At 37.8% G+C, this 26,723-nt stretch overlaps 1 protein-coding gene across 3 annotated transcripts in view; it reads left to right on the top strand.

The window, feature by feature from the left end:
- Nucleotides 1-9,959: 9,959 nt before the first annotated feature.
- The window catches only part of LOC112566238 (TATA-binding protein-associated factor 172-like), a 31,153-nt gene continuing 14,389 nt past the window's right edge, over nt 9,960-26,723 (top strand). The window contains exons 1-23 of one of the 3 annotated variants that reach the window (XM_025242289.1): nt 9,960-10,344; nt 14,931-15,054; nt 15,641-15,755; nt 16,141-16,278; nt 16,849-17,015; nt 17,280-17,404; nt 17,600-17,705; nt 18,087-18,245; nt 18,455-18,550; nt 18,786-18,962; nt 19,301-19,441; nt 20,020-20,147; nt 20,583-20,706; nt 21,275-21,529; nt 22,229-22,386; nt 22,784-22,958; nt 23,227-23,396; nt 23,836-24,000; nt 24,379-24,653; nt 24,800-24,867; nt 25,218-25,355; nt 25,769-25,922; nt 26,266-26,369. In XM_025242289.1, the coding sequence (XP_025098074.1) occupies nt 10,334-10,344; nt 14,931-15,054; nt 15,641-15,755; nt 16,141-16,278; nt 16,849-17,015; nt 17,280-17,404; nt 17,600-17,705; nt 18,087-18,245; nt 18,455-18,550; nt 18,786-18,962; nt 19,301-19,441; nt 20,020-20,147; nt 20,583-20,706; nt 21,275-21,529; nt 22,229-22,386; nt 22,784-22,958; nt 23,227-23,396; nt 23,836-24,000; nt 24,379-24,653; nt 24,800-24,867; nt 25,218-25,355; nt 25,769-25,922; nt 26,266-26,369 (3,273 nt within the window). In that variant the 5' untranslated portion in view covers nt 9,960-10,333. The remainder of the gene's footprint in view (nt 10,345-14,930; nt 15,055-15,640; nt 15,756-16,140; nt 16,279-16,848; nt 17,016-17,279; nt 17,405-17,599; nt 17,706-18,086; nt 18,246-18,454; nt 18,551-18,785; nt 18,963-19,300; nt 19,442-20,019; nt 20,148-20,582; nt 20,707-21,274; nt 21,530-22,228; nt 22,387-22,783; nt 22,959-23,226; nt 23,397-23,835; nt 24,001-24,378; nt 24,654-24,799; nt 24,868-25,217; nt 25,356-25,768; nt 25,923-26,265; nt 26,370-26,723) is intronic. The other 2 variants (XM_025242306.1, XM_025242297.1) reach the window with 2 other exon arrangements.

Genomic DNA, 26,723 nt, shown 5'->3' on the forward strand with positions numbered 1-26,723 from the left:
TACAACAGACGGCAAAAGATAGAAGAGTTTGTTTTATGAACTAGACATTTTCCTGAAGTGTGCTGTGATCTCTTGGGATTTGTCTTTCTTTTTTTCCTTTAGAGAATGATGGCGAAGATAGATGAGAAAGAAATGGAAATTCCCAAGACAACTGACCGCAAAATCATTGCCCTAATGCAAGTTGGGGGTCTGCAGTCGGTTAGGTCCCAGCACAACAGAACAATCCATTTCTCAGAAGGAACCAGCTGTTACACGATCCAGAACACTTGGCTACAGAAAACGTCTGCGACCTTCCTACTGCCACACACACACACAAAGAATTCGATTCCGGCGACTGAAGCAGATGGCAAAGAAACGGTCTGAGTCGCTGAGATAAACTTTGATTTAATTGGATCAAACCACCTGAGGCGCAGACGACAGTCCGTTGCACCCACGGTCTGTATTGGGAAGATGAAAGGTTATTGGCTTCGAAAGTATTTGACCGAAAGTTGGGAATGGTACCCGTTCTCGAAACGGCTGCTTCATAAGTATAAATACCTTTATAAAATACTTACCCTTTCTAAAGATGTCTTTCTGTCTTAAGTTCTGAAAAAGATTGTTGTTTCTCAGTTTTTCAATATAAAGGAAAATCATCTCACCAGTGGGGTTATAGAAATCTGCACTCTACAGAATCTGCACTCTGGCGGGTGTCTGATGTAGAAGTGATTGTGTTTGTTATGTGCGAATATGGGTGTATTATTGTTGGTGATTCAGTCTATATATTATTTGTTTGAAGTTCTTTGAGCAAATCATTGTAAAGCATTACGTAAGTTCTCATTATTATTGCTAGAAACATCTGCTCCACGTGAATCACTCCTCACATCAATCAACATAGCTGACAATAGTTGTGATTACAGTCAATTGACTCGTCCGCCTACTCGTGTTTCTGTGCAAATTTATGACAATCTCCATCCTTAATGTCTGTTCCCTGAATCCTCTTTGTGTCTTTTATGTTTGTCTTTTATTACTTGCCTGCATAGTTGTTTTCTCCTTCCGTCCTTTGTATTCTGTCCCTGTCTCCTATTTGTGTGAAATGCTAAGAGCATGCCATTTCGTGAGAGTGATTATGCACTACCTAAATCACACTTTGTTGATTGTTATTGTTATTATTATCATAATTATCATCATCATCATTATTATCCAAAACATTGCATATAGGGTTTGGTTACTGTATAAAATCTACAAAAAGTTTTACGGACATCACTGTGGACACTAATCCGCTTCATTCGTAACAGTTTTGTAATTTTTGTAATTAGGACATTTTTCTTCGTAAATATACAAACACCATTGCGAAAGAAAAAAGAGACATGTCCACTAACATGTTCTTGTTCATCCCTGCTTCTTCATTTATAAAACTCTAAACTGACAAATTATCCGTTCGCCCCACTATAATTACGGGCAACACCATGAAAAATAAACAAAACAACCCTACTTCCACGCTATCCACCAATGGTTAAAACTATTTCCAAGCCGTTTAAGCGTCACAAACCCATATATATATATTTTATGAAGCTAACACGATTTAGATGGAGCTAAGAGTTCAAGTCGAGGTCACTAGTTCCATCCGACAGAAAGCCATTTTCAGCGATTATGCTGTCAGTTCTATGAGCTGAGCAATTTTATATTTTAGGCACGTGGCTGTGATGGGAATTTAGGACGAGTCAGGCGGCACTGAGCATAAAAACATCTCCAACCTGTGTGCAGTTTCTGCAGCTTCCATCGCCAGCGCTCAGAGGCGGACTGGGACCAAAGGGCAACATACCGCGGATACACTCGCTGTAAGCGCTACAAGATTTATCTCCCTGTAGACTCCACTGTGACAAAGTTTGTTTCAGGATGAAGTCAAAGACAGTAAATACTACAAGATGGCACATAGCTCGAAGTCTGGTGTGTAAACAGCAACGAACGTTTTGCAAGCAGCCACCCTAGTGGTCTCCATGAAAAATTGATTCAGGGGAGATAATTACATACAAGCGATTAAAATATTTTGTAAAACAAAAGATAAGTGCAGAAAAGCGTGACTCAGCCGACATCCCTGCAACTTTATCCTTTATTGTAATAAGAATATTGTCATTAAAGCCTGTGTAGACACGAACCTTTGTCACTGGACGTCGTAGTGTTGAAATGTTTAGAAATTTGTTTAACCTTGTGATATATGCTTTTGGGTTTATATGATGTAATGCCAATGCAATGTACTTATCCTTGTCTGACCATCTCGTCCTTTGCTTTTTACCTATTCTGGTCTGTGTCGCCACATAATCAAGGACAAGATGAGATAGATGTTCAGACACATTTGTGATGACCTGATCCTTTATATTTTTGTGGACAGTTTCTTGTTGCTGACACATGGAGTTGTCTTTAAAGTGTTTTTTAGGCGGTAGAATATGTTCTGATAAAGAACTGCTTCGTGTTGCAACCACCACCACTGCCACTACCACAACTAGTTATTCCAAGAGACAGTTACAATGGAACGAATAAAAAGAATTTACTTTTCATATGCATCAAATAGACCAGAATTAAAAAGATTGCTCTTAAGCAGTAAGGATGGCTATGTATCTGAAATGAATCTATTAAATGAGTCCTTTGTACACTTTTAAGAAGCTCAGATATCTTATTTATGACTTTACTAGTCGATTGCGACAAAGCCAAGAACCGAACTCAAATCCGCTTCACGCGATAAATCCTTCCGCCGGGTCCGCCATCCTCCGAAGCAGCGCCTCCCTCGCGAACTCTTTCCAGAACAGTTGATTTTGTGCTGTTTTCCTGTAAGTGTTTGTGGCAGGTAACCGAAAGCAGTAAGAATGCTCGTGTTTCAGACTGTTTAGCCAATCAAGCAAGCTGATCATGTTAACCTTCCTGCTGTGGAAAGTATGCATAAATGAATGAATGTTTCAGCAGCAATGATGCATATTGATCAGTAATTCCATACACTGTGTGGCGCCTCCCTGATAGTAATTAAGATAGCTCCTTTACACACGAGAGAATTGTTGGTGAATATGTTTACGGACTTTCCATTTTACACACACACACGCACACACACATTTACTTCTTCATTGTCTTTCGCATTTGCTTCTATTCAGCTGAAAGTTAAATGTCCTTCATGATCAAAATGGCTCGAAGAAATTCGGCGCACTAAGCTTACTTTTTAAGTTTTGCCTAACGCCCCACGCTAGGTGCCGCAAATGTTGCAGGACAAGTAGGAATTGTTGCAAAGTCTTCTTATTTCTGTGTCTATCGACAAGGATGCAACATAACCTGCCTCTCTCAAAAATTTTAACTCCCACCTGTATGCTGTCTCTGTAACTGCCACCCGGCCCTCTAATTCCCCTAACCCCCGAATTTGCTAGAAACTATCTTATCCCCTGTTGTCATGCAATCATCCCCCATCTCTCCCTTGTCTTGCACGGTTATAAAAGGAGAACTAAACCTTTAAGACCAGCCCATGATGCAATCATCCCTAGACCATATTCCCTCTACCCGGCCCAGTCATTTTTTTCAAAACACCGAAACTATTATCCGAAGAACTAATGTTTTTCATTTTAATATGCATTAATTCATAAAATAATCCAAATGCATGTGTACTAAGATTGACCTTATTTCAGCCTCCATCCTCTAAATAAAAACATTTTTTCTTAATTCTGTATTTAGAAAAATCCAATAAATACTCTTTGCTAACGGTGATTCATTCTTGGGTTTAGTATGCACCCTTAATAAACTTTGTTTTCGTTTGGAATGTACCACCAGGGTGTACTTAAGGTTTTTCTTCTGATTGATTTTGTGCAGATGAAGGCGTCGAGTTCGCACAAATAATGAGCCCTGCGTGTGACCGGGGATAGAATGGCGAAGACGAGGAGGATTGGGAGGCACGGCCTACTTCAGTGGTCTAATTCCTGGCCTGCAGGTCCATCAAGAAGAGAGGCGGGGAGAACCCGTAAGGCAGAAGAACTGGCAAATTGGTGTGATGGCTTCTCCAAGTATTCATCCTCCACCTCGACCAACATTGGACAGATTATCTTCCAAGGACCTTTCCGGAGAACTATGCTTGAATGTGACCGCCACCCGATTATGATTTTGATTGAGAAAATTGAATTATTTCTGTACACAAAATGCGCCATTTTCTCACTATGATTTGATTTGGCAAACAAATAACATCAAAATAGTCTGGCGCGAAATGCCTTCAAATTTCGTCGCCACAAATGGAACACAATTTATCTATACTTTATTAGTCACGGGAAATAATGTTAAAGAGAAAGGCAAGCTATGCTATGCATCAATGGAAAACAATTACAGAAAAAGACAAGCATGTTACAACTGACTAGAAAAAGTAATATGACAGTACATCTACAAACAATATCAGAGAGGAAAGGGAGTAGCAATAGCAGACGACACATTGTATTGCGCACATCTTTCTCGCTCCTAATTATGAAAAGGCCAAATTCACCTCATTAATTCAATTCAATATGGTCCTCACATTTTTGAGGCAAAGATCCATTTTCCTCTGCTTTCTGCCAAGCAACTGTTTTATTATTTTTTTAATCCCTCCTTTTAATGCCATTCCTTTCGTGTCTTGTCAGCGGGAGCTCCTGGCAAATGACTTGCGAAGCCACAAAGACACATATTACTGCTGATTCAGTAGACAAAGTAGGCCGGAAATGGGATCGCAAAACCGCAAAATTACGGCCCAGAAGCACAGAATCACAATGGCATGCCAACAAAACCTGCAGCCACGTAACATCAAAGAACATTGCACTTGGGTCGGACTGTATTTATGTCTGCTGGTTCATCTGCAACATAGCAAGTCCGATTACACGTTTCAGGTGGGCATAGCTGAGAGAGAATGCAAGTCAAATAGCAAGTGTGGTTTAAAGACCTACCCGACTGGTCCGAGTTCTAGACAGATTCTGGTAGGTTGCGATAATATAAATGTATTCTGTAAATGTCAGCACCTGAAATACAGAGGTTTATTTATTATGTAATTTCAAAGTTGGCGATTTGCATTTATAGTAAGCAAGTCCTGCAAAATCTCTCTCCAGCTCGCGAATAATGACACTGCTTTGAAAGGATCGTCGACCCATCAAATAAATATTTCAGTTTCAGTAAAAATATGTATAGAAGCTTTATAGAATAACATGCGACATGACGACCAGTGGCGTCCACGTTGTGTCTCGGTGAGCTTGTAATAGTCTGAAGGTGGAGTTCATCGGGTTCACCAGACGATCTTCATTTATCTTGCTCTAGTAGCAAAGACGACTGTGAAATGCTGTTCTCTAGCCTTGAAGGTAGTAGACCTAACACAATTAAACCTGAGGGCTGTGAAGGTTGAAAACCCCAAACACAGTATGCTCAGGCAGCAAACGATGAAGAACAACTTCACAATACCTCGCGGTAAGCATCGTTGTCAATTTTTGCAAGCTGCAGGTGACCATTACAATTTATATGTCAGTTTATTTAAGTACTTTCACAAGTGTGAACATTTACCAGTCGGACAGATTTTCATGTTTATTTGGGCATAGTTGCTCATATGGTTGTTATTGTAAATAACCGTGAGAAAATAGATACTTTTCCCCGCACAAATTGAAAAAAGGAAAAACAGAGATATATTTTTGGGAACACTTTTGCAGATTTTACTTATCATTTACATGTCACTAACAGCATATTGTGTTACCTGTCACAGCTATAATACAATGGCTTAAAAAATTGAATTTGAACTAAATGAGGGTCAGTTTTGCTTAGCAAAATAAACTGAAACATGGCGGCATTCAAAAGCTGATGTGCAGCTGTGTTTTAGACACAAATAAACCTCAATTTCGAGCTGAGGCGATTGAGGTCAGTATCTATCATTTAAACCCAGCTTGCTATTTTCACTTACCTTCTCCTTTAAGCAAAGTACTAGATGATAAAAATGACGGTTTTCTCCCTTGTGCCCCTGGTGGAAAGAAGAGAAGGGCAAAAGGCAGTAACCTATATTCTTGTGATAAAATCTGTCGGCACAAAATATAGCCACGAATTATACACAGCATTTCAGACAGTTCTTCTCCTTCTTGTTTCTATTCACCCTCAGTGGAGCATATATAGGGCCGATTTCAGACAGTAATGTCTGTATACTTATATTACACAGGAGGACACACTTTGCTTCATTTAAAAGGTGTACAAGCCTGCTTTTCCCATATCACTGGGCTGACCAACAGCTGATATTTTCCAAAACTCTGTATGGTAACTCCGTTCTGTGGCGGTGTTTGTAAATATTGTCTCCAATAATGGAAAAGGATCATTCAGACAAGCTTTAAATAATAATATACCGAACTCAGCCCATTAATTTTTTTAAGTTGTTCTCAGGTTATCATATATCTGCTTGTTAGTTTTCCACCGTATCATTTTTTTCAGTGTCATCTACTTTCTTTTTGTTTGAAGAGGTCAATAAGTCGATAATTAAGATGTATTGTGCTTTGTTGTTGTAAAATAGTTCATTTTATTTTTATTATTTTCCTTTTTCTAGAGTGAGGAGTTAAATCTAAACAAAACTTTTAGTTATTTTACCACGCTCGTAAACAATGAGCTGTCATTTGTCTGCTCTCTCTCTCTGCCTCCAAAACTCCTTTATCAGTAACTTTGTCAAACTTTGTTTCTCTCTTTCTCTCTCACCGTGTATTTTGAGAGCGAGCAGAATTGCACGTGCGTGTTGTTTCAGACTTTGTCAACACACACTCTTCCGACTGTCATGCAGGGAGTGAATCATCGCAGACCTGACACTTTCCCAACTACTACTTTCCTGGCATGAAATAGTCTTTGTGTATCACGAACCAGAGATTGAAAGGATAATGCACTCTCTCTCTCCTCGCCCACTCTAACGACATCCTGCTCTCCTGAAACACCACCATTTTTCTTTCCTGCGAACTTTTCTTTCTTTCGTATTTCTTTCCATTTTTTTTCTTTTGTACTTTTGTTTAATAGAAACAGCAGTGTCGTTAATGGAGTCTTAATGGCTTCCATCGATTGATGCGTGGCACACACACACAGAGAGACAAACACACACACACGTGCGGACACACACATACACACACACAGACAAACACACACACACGTGCGGACGGACACACACACACAGGCAGACAGCAAACAGGAGTTTACAAATGTCACGGGCGCCTTCGGTACATAAGTACACAGGCACTCAGCGAAAAACAGATGAATAAACAGACAAACCAACATACAAGCAGTGTGAATTAAACCAGTCACGTTAGCGATGATCTCCATTAAGCACTTTTCACTTTCCAATGATATTATCGCTGCGGGTCCTTCTTCAACATCTGCATTATAGAACTGGCTGTGGAATTAATGAGGTCTGACAGCCTTCCTCTAAACAGCCGCTAATGTTCGCTCTGTGATAATAAAATTCTCTCCTGCGATTCTAAAAAGAAAAAAAGAAAAAAAAAACCCGCAATAACAACGGGATGGATATTTAGATGATTACGACGACGATCACTATGACGATGTTTGTTGACAAGTGCTTAGGCACATAACTGATAAATGAGTGAAACACTCGCCTCGCTCCTACAAAGGTTGAGAACTAAACAACGCAGCAGTCCACACATGGTGACGGATCTCTGTGGTGTTTTAGCAATCAGATATTTGGCTAAGGCTTTGGACTGCTCTAGTGAGTTATCTGGAATGGAATATGACTTTTCAAATATTATCCTGTTATCACATTTCGGGCTTTGCGAGAAGCAGGTCTGTATGGAAGTAAGGAAACCGTTGAAAGGACGCTGAAGTTAACAGACAGCACCTGTCCGTCTTTTGCTCTTGTGATACTTCTGTTATCATGCTTTCTGTTTCTCTACAGATAGTCTCTTTTATCATCCGTTCCAAGTTCCTCGACTGTAACCAAGCTTGGCTAGTGTTATATGGAAAATGTGCAAAGACCCCCGTCTTTGCGAAACTGAAGATGTGAGGGCATTTAATCACAATCTAAGTCTTGGGTTGAGGGATCGTCTCCAGGCATAGGTACTTCTCTCTGAACACCCGTTGGTTGTGGCCCTCATGGGTTTTCTCCGGGTCCGTGTCCTCAAACTCTTAGTCCTACTATTATAAGAGCACAAAGCCATCACGACATGAATACATGTCCCTGTCAAGAAAACCAATCAATGTAACTCCATGTCACAGTTAACCCTTTCCCATCTAATTTTCTCATCCATTCTCCCATACATTCAACATACGCTTGCAGTCCGTAAGTCGCAAAAGGCTTAAAATATTCTGAAAAACACTGAGGCACGGACTGGTCCATGACACGTGCACGGAGCTTTTTGTTCCCCACTCACGCACGCGCGCACACACACACACACGAGCGAGAGAGCGACGTCCAGACCAAGCGTTATGGTTATCGAACATCAAGGCTTTTTGGAAGTTGGCTGATGATACGATAGGTAGTAAGATGAATTTTAGGATCTGAGTTCTTACCTATTAAAGTACGGTGGAAATAAGATACATAAAATTAAATGCATGAACTTATTTGTATGCAGATGTATGCTGCTAGATCTTTCGAGAATACCGACTTAAATTGTCCCATCAAAGGCTCGAAGTCGAAAAAATGATTATTTTTTTCCTTCAAAGCAATCTATTCGTTTCACGTAGGTGGTCGAGTCGCCTCAGGACGTGATCGATTTGACTAACTGTATAGTGGTTCGATCTTCTTTGGGTCTCATTATGCTAATATCATTTATGGTGGAAAAAAAAATGTGGTACATCCTTGTGTGTCAGACTTTAGTATCATGCATTCAGTGCACGTGTGCAACCATGAACTAAAGGGGAAGCCAAGTCTTTGTAATAAAGCACCTGATTACCCCCAAGCCCTTTTTGACCCCTATCAAGAGATTTATCTCTTTCTTCCTTTGTTCATTGTCCCCCTCGCCTCTTGGGGAATCACGATCGACCTTTAAATAAACGTACACCAGGAACACGAACTTCCAGCGGAAACTATATTTATAGCTGGTTCAAAGTGAGAAAACTTAGATTAACATATACTCGCACAGTTTCCATTCAGAAATAAGTTCTACTATTAGTTGTCTAGGATGTTGCCCAAAACAATTGGAGGGAGAAGGGTTAGTGAACTGTTCTACGTTTTGTTCTGGATGGGCGCGGTGACATTAAAAGGCTAACCTGAACTGTTTACGGCTCCAATGGTCATGTTAATTCGATGTTGCACTGACTGAACATGGCTTGCATAACGTTTAGCCCACATGCCAGTCTCGCCAGTTCCACACCCTCCAAAGAGTTTTTTAAGCTTTGCACCCTTTAGAGGCGTTGTACGGATATGTTAAAGGAATAAAAATGATCGCTAAAGTCGTATGGCAGAGATACGAGGTTTATTTGACGCGTACTCATGGTTTGTCTCAGACAATGCCGTGTTTATCAGGCACCGTCGGTGGGTGAGACAAGAGGGGGGTTAATAGCGGTTAATAATTGTTTGACATTTCGGCTTTGCACCGGCCTTGCCCATTATTTATTTTTAACATTTTTAAAAATAATTGATGCTCAGTCAAATACTCTCGACATAATTAAATGGTTTTCACATATTCTTGTCATTCTTTTGTGTTTTTGTGCAGCGAGAGATTGTTCTTTGCAAAATTTAATAATTGCCAGCAGCAGAGCATCCGCGTAACGCAGCTTTCGAAAGATTACAAGAGTTGTCGATCCTGACAACAGTTTCTCTATGCTGCAAAAGTCGATACGACCATACCTCGTTCAAAAACATCGCCTATCAATGTTTATCTAGAAAATACTTTTCTCTAATTAAAACTATATGGCAGTTAATCTGAAGAAACATATTAAATTTGCGACAATTCTGAGTGCCAAAAAACATATCGACGTAATTTCATTGGTTGAAATCGACCAATCGATGACAAATCTTCTCGGTATTTGAGGCAAGATGTCCAGAATGGCTGACAGTATAAATACACGACGTGCTTGTGGCAAGGTCGTTATAAAAAAATGCATAGAGAATGCTGGATTTGTGTTGTTTTGTTTTATGTTTGTGATAAGCCTAGTTCCATCATTTGGTGAAATCCTTTATTCGCCTAGTCTCGCATTCATTTTGACGATATCGCTCGTTTTCTTTTGTCCTGCGTTGTGCTTTTGCAAGCGGAAAAGAATATGGCGAATAGGCCTCTCCCTTCCGCTTTGGAGGACCATCCTGCTTGAAAAGGAGGCAGCACAAAAAAGAAGCATAACATCGATAACTGATATAAAGACCAGTCGATATGGAAGAATACTGAAACTCTGAGGAGAAAGTGCCACTAAAGTGATGACAACAAGGTATTTAACAAATGAAAGCATCTCATATTGCACTTGGCGTTAGTCCTAATAATACATTGACTCTAACGAGGCTTGATATTCCGATCATAATTCATCATTAGTACCTTTACTTACGCATAACTTAAAAAGCTAGGCATAGGAGCATTTGACCATTTAAATTAAAGTGACAGACAGGATTGAGAGCAGAACGTAATCAGTAGATGCAATGGTGTGTCATAAAATTATTTTCAATAGGATAATTCAATTGATTTGAAAAATAGGGGCAACTTTTTTTGATGATTCGCAAGAATTTACACATCAATGGGTATATTAAGAGAGTTTGATGTAACAAAACACATTTAAATGTGAGCTGAAATGTAATACCTATTGTAGAGTTAACTTAAAGAACAGTTATTAATTTGTAGTTGAATAGACACGACCTTCTGTTGGTATCTACTAAAAAGTCTAACCAATATGTAAGTAATTACCATCATGAATTTATATGTTTCTGCATAATATTCTTATAATAAACAAATTGCTATTTGCAAGTAAACCTTTCAAGTGTAATTGAAACCAATAAATGCTAGTTTCACAACTTTTCTTCCTCACTTTCATCTCAACAACACAGTTAAAAAAGCCAAAACAGCATTTTTTTTCAGAGCTAGTTCTAAGACACTCAAGTACCCATTGTCTGTAGCTGCTTGGAAAAGATTTGTTTTGGTTCTATATTGCTTACCTTTTAACCCACACATTAACCATATGCCTCTTCATATATTTTCAAATGAGAAGGGAACAAAACAATATGGGAGAAAAGATTAAGAATAATATGAGTGTTTGTAGTTATGGAACCTCTTCACCACAATTTTTCTGACAGCTGCTGGTTTTCATAAAGTTTGGCTTAATTGGAAGTCTCATTTGAAGGGAAACTACTCTTAACTCTCTAATCTTCTATGTGGTCTATGTAAATACTTTATTACAAATGGCCAACAAGTTGACAGTCTCCATCCTAATAATTTGCAGAGTAAAAAAGTTATGTTTGAAAGATAAAGGGTCATCTTTTGTTTTTTCAAAGATTGGTAAGCTCAAATAAAATTGCTGACAGTGACTTCATACTGTACAGTAATCCCTCGTTATTCTTTGAGATGCATTCTAGAACCACCCGCAATAACCAAAAATCTGCGAAATAGAAACAGTATATTTATTTATATATTTATACACTATATTAAGGCTTTATAAACCCTCCCCCATGCTTTTGCGCTATATAAACCTTTCCCAATTCCTTAATAACCATCCCCACACTGTTGTTTACAATTTTGAGTTGGTGGGTAGAGTCTCAGGCAAGTGATGCTGGCTCTCGTTTCAGAGTAAATACATGCACTGTTTACTGTAATTCATATTAATTTTTTTGTTTATAATATTTCTTTATTGTTAAAATTAATATTAGTAATATATTTTATACACTTTGGGCTTTTTCATCTAAAAATTCATAATATATATATTTTCCACTGATCGAATTTTGCAAAAAATCTGCCAAGAAGCGTAGATCCAGGAATCATTTTTCCAATCAATTATAAAAACCCGTGAAATAGTGAAGCCGTGAAAGGTGAAGCACGAAGTGATGAGGGATTACTGTACTTCCAAGCACTAGTTCAGTATCATGGTAAGGGAAATATACTGGCTGGTACATAAAAACAAGATTACAGAACTTCAGATTGTTAATTCTGTATGATTAGATCATTCAGGTATGGTAGGAAACAATTTACTATCAGCAGATAGGCAAGTCTGCATTCACAGCTATCCATCATGGTTTGTTAGCGCTAGCTTTTAGAAATTTAAATGCTTACATTTCAGTGTTAAATTTTGCAATTGATAGATATTTGAACTGGTCTGGGGGGGGGGGCTGCAGTGGCATCTGCAATAATGTGAGAAAATTCAGATGCAATCTTTAAAGCATAATGATTTTCATTGGTGCAGTTTTGTTCCAAACAACATATTTGTTTAGTGCTATGGATTTCACCTGTAGAGTAAGCTGCAAATAGAGTGGTAGAACATAGGCATTCAATGCCAAAGGTGCACATGTAAACCATTTTAATATCCATATGGAGCAGTGTTTTCCCTGTTTAACTTTTAAATTTGTAGCTTAGAAGTTTGGGGAAGGAAAGCAGGAAGATCTCTAATACCTCCATACCTGACAGCAATAAAAGTTTGTGAGACTACCTTTAGTTATACACTAATAGAACTATAGGCTTGGAAAAAATAATACAGAAATGAATATAAAAAACATTCTACCATAATTTACCATATTTGTTCATGTTCATGATTGCATTTTACATTTGCAATGGCTACTTTAACATTCTAGAACATGTTTTGCTCCAAAACTTTATAAAAGAAAATCATGTTGCTGCCAGCGCTACTCTCTTATAAAGAGGGCTCTGTTTCAAGCAGAACATCAATTGCATCTGAAGGTAAAGCACATCTTGTGGAATATAAAACTGAAGATTTCATTGAGATGCTTGACTAGACTGAGAATTCTTTGCAATTGTGCAACAGCCCTAATTTTGCAGAAAAAATAGGTATCCACCTGTTGGTATAAACATTAATTTAAACATGGTAGATACCATGATATAACACACCCACTCATACACAAATTCTAATCTAAAATTGCAACAAATATCTCTCCTTCACCCTGCCTATTTAATTCCCATCTTTCACTTTTAGGACAGAAAGAAATTTGTTGAAATTAACTAAATTATTGTCAAATCAAAGCTTAATATTAGAGAATGGTGGCTAAATCCAGGTCTCACTGCATATTGGAGAGGATTTTTGCAGAAAAGCATTATATATTCAAGCTGTTGTGTTGTATATGCAGTTAGGTTGATAATGCATGGATTCACTGGCTTGTCAAAAAAAAAAAATGTGTTGCAAGATCATTCAGTTCTCTAGTGTTCACAAGAGTCAGCTGTGTAGCTAGACCCACTGATAACCTGTCTCTTCAGTTTTGAGTTCTTTACAGCAGGGGCAGACAACAGTTCCTAGTAAAGCTGTTCATTTCTGATACTGAGTTATAAAAAGCAACTATGAAGATCGCAAGTAGTAGTGGTTAAGTTTTGTATCAACAAAGGTTGAAAAAATATTATCAACACTTTTGGAAGTATGCATGCTTTTATGGCAGTAAAGCACCTTTATGGGCTCTCAGACAATAGGCTTTCTGTCACTTAGCCGCATAAATCGACATGAGCCTATGGATTTTGCTGCATTTAATGGACTTAACCAGTGGCTGTATACTTCAGCTTGTTGGCTTCACCTTAGCAGACTTTTTAGAAGATTTTATGCTCAACGGCAGTATGGCACTGTACAATGTGGCCTTTTCCTGGTAGATCATAAAACATTTGCTGTGGAAAGACAGTTATGAATCAGTGGCACTAATTCAAAATTAAAATAGGGGTGATGGCCTCATGCTGTGATGCAACTGAAACCTGGTTTTACTATGTGCAGGCTTTACAAATATGTGGGAAATGCCCAGTATAGTTTGCACAAATCCCCTAGAGAAATTGAAGAGCAACCCATTAAGCCACATTTTTACTGATTTTCATTATAATATTAGCTCAATAGTGCAGTATCACAACTGGGATCAAAGTGAACAAGAAGAAATAAAAATGGTACAGAAAAAAATGTCAAGATCATTAAAACTTCAGCATCTAGTACTAGAGCAATAATACTAACACAATACTCGGGCATCAGAGTTTTCAACTAGAATTGTTTCTGAAGAACTTTTTTCAAGTACACCCATAATACCTGAGATACCATACACTGTAGGGTATTTCAATATATGGATGCACAGTGAAAGTACATTAGAAATGCTTTATAAAATTTTGAATCAAAAGTGGGTGCAGTGCAATGTATTTTATGAAATAGACTCCCTATGGGATTTTTTTTAAAATAGGAAAAGGTTAACACATTACAGGATCATCCTTGAGCTGCCAGTGTCTCTGAAATATAAGTTTTGAGGTCTAAAAAATTTGTAGTCCATTATGAAATTTTGAAACTTTGGTACACTGCTCGCTGCTATTTATGATAAAATGTGACACACAGAAATAGGTTGTATGCTATGAACAGTAGAATGATTGTAGGCCTGAATGTGATTGCTATAAACTTAAACACAAGAGTTTTAGTTGGTGGTCATGGGGTGTATTAAAGGCTAATGGGAGTGAACAACCATTTTCAGTTTTTCTCCATTTCATTAAAAGATAGTAATTCCCAAAAGCTGAATTGAAAATTGTTCTGTTCACAAATTTCTTCTGTTCATAAGATTCAAACCTTTACACACTGTAGATGTCACCTTGGTTTTGAAAAGGAAAAAACCTCATATCTCATGACATCATTTGTTGCCTCATTAGCATATGCTCAAAGTTCTCACAATGGCTGAGTTTTTGCCATAAATGTATTCCAGTCCATTTAATTATCTTAAAAAATATTATAAACATAGGCTAAAAAATATTGCTAAGCATTTTTGTAATAAATAGCTCTTTTGTTAACTTGGTTTCAAGTCTGAGCTTTATTTCATGTCTGACTCAGCTTTGCCTCTAACAAGCAGATTTTGGTTCCAGGCTTGACCGGCTCTTTCTTTTGTTGGACACTGGGTCCACACCTCTTATTCGCAAATCAGCTGCTGAACAACTTGGTGAAGTACAGCGTCTGCATCCTTATGAGCTCAATAACTTGTTGGTTAAGGTGTGATATTTTTTAAAAGTTTTTTTTTAACAAGTATACACTATTCTTGAATAAAAAGTCCTGCAAAAGAAATGGAAACATCAATTTTACTTGAAAGTAGTTAATAGGTTACAAACCATCTTTGTGTAATCTGCTAAGCAGTCCTTTCAGTGTGGATGGAAAGTTTGAAAATTCAGAAAGGTGTTTTTTTTTTCCCCTTACTGTTTGCAAGATCACTGAAGACTTCAATTACAACGAGCGCTTCCAGCAGCCTAGTGTGTTTGTGTAATCATTTGTTATATATACTAATTCAGGACACTTAATTGGAAAGCACGGTGTGAGCAACTTCAATGAAAAGGGTGAGCTGCTCACAGACTTCTGCTTGTTCAATGACCTTGTAGTCGAAGGCACAGTTTAACCACACAAAATTCTCCCCCCTCGCCACTCTACATGACATTTGTGGATTTTAGAAGGCTTTTGACTCCATAGACAATTAAACCATCTGGAAGTTGACGCAGAGCTACGGATTTCCACCAAAATGAGAAGTAGAATATAAACACTCATTACTAAAGTACACTATAATTGACAAATGTTTTCAATTTTACAGGTACATGGATATCTTCGAAGCAACAGCTGGGACACACGCATTGCAGCAGGACAGGCTCTGGAAGCAATTGCCAGAAATGTGCCTCAGTGGGATCCTGTTGGTGCTCCAAAATCAGGTACTGAATTACCAGTTCATAGAAAAACAACTTGATTGATGTGTTTATTATAAATGTTCGTTATTTTTTAAATAGTGCATGACAAAACTATTAAAAAATGTGTGGTCTGCTTAATCTGAATAGTAATTGATTTAAAATGCTTGTCATGTGTGATTTAAAGCATGACTTTGTCAGTCATTATCTCTTCCTATAACTGGGAAAGAAAACATTAAAAGTTCAGCCCCAGCTAATTTAAAAGATTTTAAAATTCGTATTCAGGTGAATGTCAAATTATCTCTATTCACATTAAAAGATTACTTGTATTATGATCTAAACCCATGTCTGTCAAAGTAATTGTATATCTGTGATAACTTGTAGTTATTTTTTTCTTCTTTTCAATTTCCAGATCCAGATGTCTTGCCAGCTGCACATGTGGCAGGACGAATTTTGTTTTCACAATTTAACATCCAGCGAGTGCTGAGTTTTGGGAGCTCACTATTAAGCTGTGAAGGTGCTCAGTATGATTGTGATATCAGTGCAACAGGTGAGGAAAAAGTGAAATTTGGTGTATGATTGTCTGCAAGGCTTACCTACAAGAACAGCTCTGATTCAAATAAATAGCTGAATTCTAGAAGTGTACATTGCCTTTAGTTGTTTCCCTCTCCCCCCACCTGAACAGTTTCATTGATTCTATTAGGTGCACTTTGAATAATCACCATTAAATTGATTCTGTTCAAACTTTCAAAAAGGCTTTGAAGACTACCTGTTGAAGAAATACTTTCACTAGCTCCTCTGTGTGTATGGGGAAGGGGGATACATGATACATATTAAACTGTGCGTGTGTGTTTGTGTGTGACTGCATGTGCACCCGCCCACATACATGGAAGAGCATAAGCTGCTAGAACAGACAAAATTCTAAAGATTGTTTATTTGTTTGAATGAAAGATAAATAGTATAAGATCTTTGAACATTTTTAAATGAGCAGAAGAAAGTTTCTGTGTCCCCTCTAGATAAAATATACTTGAATGACTAGAGATGTTAATTTAACTGTCTTATTTATAGATAAAATATATCTGGAAATGCTAATTCAACAGTTTATTGCCTCTAAATGCAGCAGACAAGGAGCACCTACATCAGCAAAGAATGCTGCTCAACAAACGTCTGGGACTGGATATTGCAGGCAGCCTGGGTATGGACACAACTGCACTGTTCAATGATGAGGATCTGTGTATGGAGACTGGTTATCAACAGAGTCCAGTGTTGGGGCCTTCCTTGTCACAGGTAAGCCTAGCAGGAATTAAGATTTAATTAAATTTCTGATAAATAATTTGAACATTATCTCTTTTCTTAACATTATTTCTGACATTTGTATCGTTGATAAATTTCCAAAATAAATTTTTAATGTTTATAATAGTGCATGCATGCATGTTTATGTACATTACTCACATTTTCATGATTTATTTATGTTTCATGGTTTTGAAACCATAGTAATTTTGAATTATTTCACAGCATTATTAAATCACAGTTGTCATTTGATTGATCCAGCCTATATCAGAATTGGTCAGGCAGCAGCTAGTTGCAGTGACCAGTGGGTTGACTGGTGAACGAAAAACTACTCCTAGGCTGGCTCGAACTACTGCACGCTTGAAGTCCACTGAAAATAACAAGCGGTAAGACTTCTAACCCATGGAACTTTTATTGTACCACTAAATAAAATCTATAAGTGCAAAATTTGAAGATATTTCTTTTTCATTGCCCATAATTTTTAACAGTATGTTTTTATTAATAAGGTCTGCTATGGAGGGAAACTAAGAATGAGTTTGTCAATAAGAAATACATATTTTTAAAATAATTTTTCTGACCAGTGAATCAATAGTTGAGATTCCAGCTAAGCGTGTCAAACTGGAACATGATGAAGGAGAGAGCAAGCTGGTTGTAGACATTGGTGACAACACTGTTAACCCAGATGAGGTAAGCTCTGATTTTTAGTGCTGGGAACACACAAAATATGATCATGTTGTAGATGCAGCTGAATGCAGAAGCCATTAACCTGCATTGTTTGTTTTTCTTTATCACATGCTGTGTTTCTGACTTAAATAAATAATTTTTTTGCCTAAATTAAGTATGCTAGAAAGCAAAACTGAATACACAAATTTGCAATAAATGAAAGTGATGTTTTTAGCCATGACATCTTTATTGGTCATTGATTAGCCTTTATTGTTGAGCAGTGATCCAGATTTGTAACATTAGTTGGGTTTTGGTCGTATCAAATATATATTGTAAAAGATCATAGTTGGTGTTGAACTTGCAGGCATTTTCCTGATAAATTTTTTTTTTCGCGATCCGTTGCAGATAGAGGAATGGCCATTCGCATGGTTGTGTGAAGCTTTGATGAATGACCTCTTCCACAGTGCATGGGAGATACGGCATGGGGCTGCTACTGGGCTTAGAGAGATACTGAAGAGTCATGCCAGAGGTGCTGGCAAGTCGAGCAGCACACCAGCTGATCAGGTGCATGCATGATTTCTTTTTTTCCTAGTTTGACAAAATTTTAAAGTGGAAAATCTGAAATATTATAACAACTGATGCAATAAATGTAGCATGTATACTGAAACAAAACGGAAAAATATCTTTGAATATATTATGGTTAGAGTTTTGAAGAATACATCACAGTTTTGATGACTATCTCAATTTAAGTGTCTTTCTCCTGTTGTTTATAGATGACATCTGTGAACCAAACCTGGTTGGTAGATGCTTCCCTCCGCCTTTTGTGTGTTCTTGCCTTGGATCGTTTTGGAGATTTTGTTGCAGATGAGGTAAGAAAATTAAATACTGGTTAATAACAGCTGATCCTTCATGTGCAGATGGAAGACTTTAAGAATGAAAGAAACACATGGTTATGTATATGTGTATTTTTGTAACTTTGAAGCCAGCATTGCAGAAGACACCACATATCTATATGTTCTAGCTCAGCTGCGCACATATACACTCCAGCATGAAACACATGGGTACCTCTTATCGTTTTGTTCATTTTTAAAATCTGTTCAATAGGTTGTGGCACCCGTGCGAGAGACGTGTGCTCAGACTTTAGGGGTTATTGCTCGCCATCTGACAGAAGAAGGAGTTGAAGGAATGGTAGGAGTTGTGCTTCAGCTTCTGGGACAGCAGCAGTGGGAAGTGCGTCATGGGGGGCTTCTCAGCCTGAAATACGTACTTGCTGCTAGACAGGTTGGTACTAAGATCTGGCCTTTACAACACCAACATCAGTGACAGATACACTGTCTTGTACTTTATTTTTCCATTAACGTTCGAGTATATCAATCAATGCAGTGTTTTCCTTTTTTTCTAAAATTATGTAATCCTTAGAAAAAGACTGTTTTACTGTATTAATTGCTTAATTTGCCAGGTCTTTCTATGTTTTCTTTACTTATTTAGATTTTCTATACACTTAAGACTGCACATACAGGTAAGAGAGAGTCAATATTTGTGTGGTTGAGTCTTATTATAGTAACCATTCTACTTCCATTATACTTTGACCCTAATGTTCAGTTTTGTCTTTCAACCAGGACTTGACTCGCCAGTTGCTGCCAATGGTCTTGCAAGCCATTTTCTATGGGCTTCAGGATCCTGATGACGATGTTCGTGCAGTGGCCGCTGCATCTCTCATTCCAGTGTCTCAGCAGCTGGCCTGTATTATGCCAGATATGGTTAGTGACTTCTATGGATTGATCATAGATTCATAGCAGCTGCACTTGTCTCTACAGTGCTTCCATGCATTAGAAGTATTCTAACATGCATTTGACCTAGGGCTTAATGATCTGAAATTATAATAAATAAAAGAAATGAATTTTTAAAAGCTTATTTCCCCATATGGAGCAAGCTTGGTGGGTTGTGCTCAGAAAACTGGAAACAGATCCAATAGTTCAATGTCAAGCAAAGCACACAAGCATTTAAGTTAAATGATCTAAATGATTAGCAAATAAAAGTTAAGAAAAGAAACAGTTTATAAACATCTCCTTTTGATGTGTTATCATTTACTTTCATTCAAGAATTGCAGTACATTCACTTTTGATATTTGTTTTCTTTAGTTTGGTATGGAGCAATTTAAAAAATGTTCAACTATTTCAAGCTGTCCCTATCAACAACATTCCAGCCATGATATGTTTTTTTTTTCAGGAAAGTAGCTGCCCTCATTGCATGTCTGTTATCTTTTTAGTGGTGGTTGGGTAACTGGTTCCATTCACTCATATCTTGTTTGGTTTAATGTGAATGTGTTTGACCACAGGTTCCAGTGGTAGTGGCCAGTCTGTGGGAAACACTTCTAGACCTTGATGACCTGACAGCATCCACAAACAGCATCATGATGCTGCTGGCCAGACTGCTATCTCAGCCAGCTTCACAATCTCTTATCTGGTGAGAAAAGTTGGTTTATATCCATCTGCCTTCCCATTGTAAATCCATCCATTCTGTTTAACGAACATAGCAGATAAAACTTTTTTTCATTTATTTCAAAATAAAAAATTAAAAGTTATATAGTTTAAAAAAATATGCTTTTTATCATAGCCAAAAACAAATCATGCCGAGTAGATGGGTTATTAGAATTATCTTTAGGTGAAAGTGTGAGAATGTTGCTGCAGGCTGTTAACCTCAAGTACCTGATAAAAATATTTTAGTTTTGCTGTTTATTGTATTCAAAATAAAAACTGTGTAAAGTTTTGTATAAGTTGTGAGAATTGCCTTCAAAGGAAATTGTATGCTTATGAAACAATTTGCATATGCCTATGTGGATCAGATGCAGTTTCTTCCCCCATGTTTTTGAACATAGAATTATTTTACTTTATGTTACAGCCTGACCCAATCCCTAACAGGGCTAGTTCCTCGGCTGTGGCCTTTTCTTCGACACAATATTTCAACTGTCCGTCGAGCTACGCTACAGACTATGCTGACGCTGCTTACGCAAAACCCTTCCCAGGCATGTTAGGCTACATATTTATATTTTTTCCCCTTATTTAATATGTTAGTGATCAGGAATAATGAGACAATGTTTTAAGTTTATCATACTAACTTATCCATGAACTGGATCTATCAAAATCAATTACCTTAAAACTGTTGTCATCCCACTAAATATTTCTTTTTTACCTTTTTTAGGTTTATCTACTCATTACTTCTTCCCTAAAATAATTTCTTCAAAGCCTACACAAATGGGTACAGCTTATCATGGTCTTACTTTTAAACGCTTTAAACGCAGTCAGTGGCCCATAAACTTTTTCATATCCATGATACTAGGATTAGTTTATATATATATATGCTCATTTAGTCTGCAGATGCAGTTAAAACTTTTTGTAAATAGAGTGGTACTCTTGCTGGATGTGCTACATTATGCTTGTTTTAAGCTGTTAGTTCAAGTGGCACAGAAGAAAGCTTTAAATGTGTCTTTCTTAAAAATTATGAGGCAGAAATTTCTATTTTAAAGCTTACTTTATAGGACAGTTTTTTTTTTAAAATGTGAATTTAAGCTTCATTGTGGTTCTCTCTTTAAGGGAAAGAGTGAGTGGATAGCCCCTATACTGCAGGATACTCTGCGGCATGTCTACCAGCGGAGTCTTTTAGAACCACAGCCAGAACTACTGCAGCTGGTGGAGCAAGTGTGGGATGCATTGCTGCAAGCTGTGATCCCTGAGTATCTGGTAGCTACAGCAACTCCTTGGCTCGGTGTGTGGCTGTGCTTACTCATGCAACCTGCAAAGATGCCCTATGAACCTACCTACTTGTTGGAAGCTAAGCACAGGGTAAAAGTAAGTATCATGAAGCGAGAGAAATTCTTTACCTAAACAAATGGTTGATGTGAAGCATAGAGAACCTGCCCTACATGCTGGATACATTTCCAAAGTGAAAAGTCACTCTTAACCAACATAAAATGGCAGATGAAGATCCACAAACTGATATCAAAATTGATGAATATCAAGATCATCTAGATGTTTTGTTATATGTAATTTTGAACTCAATTTTACAAAAGATACTTTTAACTCTGTAGATGGATACTTTCACAATATTTGGGCTTTTTCTCCTTCACTAAATTTTATCACCAAACATATGGTTAACGGTAGTTTTGTTTGCATAACCTTGTGTAGAAAAACATCCAGAATCCATTGGATATGTCTAATTTTTTTTTTTGGGGGAGGGGGTGGGGTTTGGGGGTTTTAGTTCAATGTCAAGAAAGATTCTGAGCTAATTTCTTGAGAACATGTTATCAAAGTCAGTGTCAATGTGAGATACCCAGAGAGTTAACATGAAGGTTACATCTGTTTTTGTTACTTAATTTAGACTTTAGTGACAGTGCTATCTGAAACTCAGGGACACTACTCCTTTCGTTTTGACATTAAAAAATGGGTGATGAACAGTAATCTGTCCTTGGCTTCCTGCTAGTTTGTCCTCTTGAATATAGAATCTTTTTTCCCATTTAACAGAAAATGAAAATAAATGTTTTTGAACAGGAAACTGTTTTGGTGAAGCAACGTCCAGTCCCTGAAGCTCAGCGTCAGGCAGGTTCTTCTGCTGACCAGAAGGACTACATTGGTGGTGGTGATGATGGTAGCTCAGAGTTGTCTGACAAAGGGGACAGCATTACAAGAGCTCGAATAGTTGGTGCTAGGTGAGTGACAGCATCTTGTTGAGGTGTGAAGTCGAGTTCAGCATAAATATATCAGTAGCACTTGACTTGGTGATGATGTTTAAAGCACAGTCCAATTTTAATTCTATATTTATAAGGAATAGCAGTGGGAGACAAAAACCAAAGGGTTTTAATTCAAAATACCATCTTCCTGTGGCTAGAAAAGGATAAAAAAAGAGAAGCATCTGGTTCAGTTTTATTCCAAATGAAAAAGTCACCTGTGAACTTCTGGTTAAAAATGTTTCAAATTTTCACGGTGGTCTTTGCTGAAAATGAAAGTAATTTTCTTTGGGGCATATACAGTTTCTGCAAGGATCAGGAAAGTATTTTTAGTGTCCCTATAATGAAGTTGCTAAGATGAACTAGTTTTTGTAAACAGACTTCTTGGTAAGCTGGCCAGTTGCATCACACAACCTCTGACAGGCCTTCCCCCAACAATGGAACCTCCAGCAGTTTCTCTTGGAAAGCTGTGCATCTTCCATCTCAACACAAAGTCTGCACTGCAACGTCTTGCAATTGCACAAATGCTTATTCACTGGGCACAACAGCTGTCGGTGAGTCCATTGAAACCCAAAGTCTAGAGTTATTTAGGATATGTTGATACAGCTTCTATAGCCTGGTAGAGCCCATAAAGCCTGTCATATTGCACTTCTTTTTGTAGTTAGGTCCTTAATGAGTTAACCTGTGCTGCAATACCTGACAGTTTAATTATTAATTATTGTTATTATTCATCCTACCAGGCACTTACAGTATAGGGGAATATCATAAATAGTATAAATATTTATATAGTTACTGTTGTGTCTTGAAAATGCTGCCTTTCAGCCATGCCATTGCCCAGCAGAGCTGAAGGCACGAGTGTTGGAGTGCCTGAATGAAAACATTTACTACGATGAGATAGCCCTGGCGTTCACTCGCATGCAGACAGATGTACGGGACTTCCTGGCCTGTCTCAAGCAGGAGGGAATAAATCTGGAGTCCATGTACCCACCAAAGTAATGATTTAAGAAATATTTTCTTAGTAGTCTATTTTGGGGTGGGGTGCTAAAGGAAGAGTGTGTAATGTTATTCTTTAATTATCTAGTCAGCTAGTAGTTTATTGATTCTTTAGTTAGCTAGTCAGCTAATAATTTATCTATTCTGAAAGACTGCTAGAATGAGATAGATTAGATTGCAAAGGACGTTGCCAGCTGTTAATGCTTAACGTTGATCACACTAAATAACTGATAATTGTCAAAGCCTCTGGATGCTGTTTGTCCCTCAGTGAGATCTCTTTAAACTCTGAACTTTTGTTCAGTCAAGACTTATCTCACAATCCAGCCTGTTTGTTCAGTAGTGGTTGTAGGTAAAGAAGAGGCCACTAGCCAACAGTAGGCTGTATGCAAATTTTTAATAATTCAACTAGGAAGAAACTTTCAAACACGTGCTTTTCAGCTTGATCATTGGCCTTGAGCAGGCCATGCATCTGGTGACATCCTTGTACGATCAGGTCAAGGTCAGCTTAAAGCCTCGTGTGCAGCCAAGCTTTCAGGAACGTCGTCGCCAGCTTCATGCAATTGTGTCCAGTACCTACAACGACCACCAGGCTCTCAGTGTCAGGTAAACTATTCCCGTGGAGGCTGTCAAAGGGATCCACGAGTACAATTAAACTTGGTGATGGAAAAGAATATTGTGTTACAGCAATTTCTGTAGTGGTTCTTTTATCCACTAGATGACATCTTGTAGATCAGAGAAATACGGGACAGCAAAATATGAGCAAAATGTCAGTTAAAAAAATTTATGTAGCACCTTTTACTTAAGTACATGTAGAAGGAGCTAAAGAAGCATGCTAGTTGATAATAGCGCAAGCTTTCTAATGGAATTATAAGAGAAAGCATTAGCCATTGCAAATGAGACCAAAACATGGAAGTTTTATAGGCTTTTAGATCGTTAGTGAGATTAAGTTGAAGGCATTATATGGTGTCACATCTGTTGCAGAGTGCTGTGTAGTCTTGCTATGGCAGTTGTAAAGTTGGATGAATTGCCAGACAAACTCAACCCTGTCATTCGACCCATTATGGAGGCAATCAGGTGCGAAGAAAATGAAGAAGTGAGAAGCCAGGCTGCACTCTGCCTGGCTCACTTAATGCAAAACTGTTTGTCTCGCAACCCAAGTCCCAATGGCAAGATCATCAAGAATCTTTGTGGGTTTCTCTGTGCTGATCCTACTGTAACACCAAATGTCATGACACCAATGCAGCATCGACCATTAGGTAAGTGTCTACTTTTTGGCAAGACACCAGAATTCTGAATATTTGAAAAATGTTTCAAAATAGAGAGTTTAACGGATCTGATGCATAAACATTGACATTTAAGAAATATTTGACATATTTTATTCTTTTTTACCTTCTTTCTCCAGAATTTTCACCACTGGAAGTTGTTTGTGATTCAAGGAATGGAATCCTTACGTTAACAAATTTACAAAAGGTATAATTTTCCTTCATGCGAGTCATCTTGATTTGTCTTAAATTTGTGTATAACAAAGGGAACATGAATGAACGTTTATAAAGAAAACAACATAGATAATGAAATACACAGAAAATGTAAGATTTTATTCATGAATCATTTGTTTTGGTTTCTGTCTTATTTATAACCTTTAAATGTTTTTATTTTTGAATGTATTTTTTTCCCATCCTAACAGAAAAAGAAATCTTTGTGCATTTAATAGTTCATGGTATAGGCCTTCATGAAATTCAGATGAGAACACAAATAACTGGTTAGCATTGAACAAGATAAGAACAACAAAAACTCTGAAGAATTTTGATCTGTTGGCACAGATGCCAGAACAAAGAGGAAGGGGTGGGTACAGACGAAGCAATAGTATCAAAGCTGATGGGGAGAAGAAGAATGGTAATTCAGTGCCTGATGGCGTTGCTGTCATTGCAGACATCACACAAACCCAGGAAGATCAAGAGGTGAGATAGTAATGTCCATAGAGGAGTCATTTTCAGCTGATGTGGAATGGTACTTGGAGAAGATTATTCATTCTCTTGTCCATTGACTGAAACCAAGACATTTCTCCAGGCTTTGACAAATTTATACAAGATGTAGGTTTTCACCATGACTCATCGAACATGCTGGCTGTTTCAAGATTATGTTGGGATAAATATCAGCATGAGCTTTTATTGTTTAGGAGGCTTCAGTGAAGTGATTATTAAAGTGCATGCTGATGTTTGTTCTGCTAAGATTTCTGATCAATTGTGTGCAGTTTTTTTCAGCCTGCAGCTTGTATCTCTTGTTGAGAATTGGGATGCACAATGATGTCTAACAATATTCTTAAAACTTTGCTGCCTGTTATATCTGTGTCTGTTATACAATCTTTTATCAGCAGGTCCAGAAGCAGCTCACAATACAGAGGTTAGGGTCAGAGGTGGCCCTGACCACCATCTGTGAACACTTTGGTGCAACAGTACCGGAGCAAGTACCGGAACTGTGGAACATTTGCATGCAGTCACTTGAAAATTCTAATTCACATACTCCTGGTAGGTCTTTGTCTTTGTGTGCATAATTGTTATCTCCATATATACATAGACTATTTCTGTAACACCAGTATATATTTGTTTTTCATAATCAAAATTTACAAGAGTGAGTAGAGTGTTAGGTCCTAATATCTGCCCCAGTAATAACCATCACAAAATAATAAATGAAAATAAAAAAGTAAAGGAAAGAGAATTATGCTTACTAGTTCACATGATTTCCTTTGCCACTGTGTTACTATTGAGAGAGTTGAGTTAGGGGCAGGGGGAAAACCTGCAAGCTTTTAGCACTGGATCTGGACAGTGAGAAAAACCGTTGCAGAGAACAGGAATTTGACTTTTTTGGCAGATGACACAGCAGAACCCATTACAGAAGCACATCAAGAAATTGTGAATTCCTTGCAACTCTTGGAAGTTGTCATTCCAACCCTGAACCCTAAGCTTTTAGGGCAGGTCAGTTTTGGTCCAGTTTTTGATAGATTTAATATTGTGCTCTGATCTTCAATAGTCATTAAATGTGAGTTTGTCTCTCATTGGATTGGAAAAGTTAACCATCAGACTAGCAGTTTACCAATGCTTTAGTTTTTTTTTTTGTTTTTGTTGGTGTTCTTGTTTTTTTGGTGTTTTTTTGTGCATGGTTTTGTGAGTAGATGTACAGTCGGACCCTGATAAGTCGACCTTCCCTAAGTCGAAAACCTCCCTATATCAAATTAATTGTTAGTTCCCGGCCAAATACCTGCGCCTATTATGCCATTTCCCTAACTCGAAAACTCCGTAAGTCGAATTTTTTTCAGGTCCCTTTGAGTT

The sequence above is a fragment of the Pomacea canaliculata genome, linkage group LG1 (genome assembly GCF_003073045.1).
Source record: "Pomacea canaliculata isolate SZHN2017 linkage group LG1, ASM307304v1, whole genome shotgun sequence".
NCBI classification, from domain to species: Eukaryota; Metazoa; Mollusca; class Gastropoda; order Architaenioglossa; family Ampullariidae; genus Pomacea; species Pomacea canaliculata.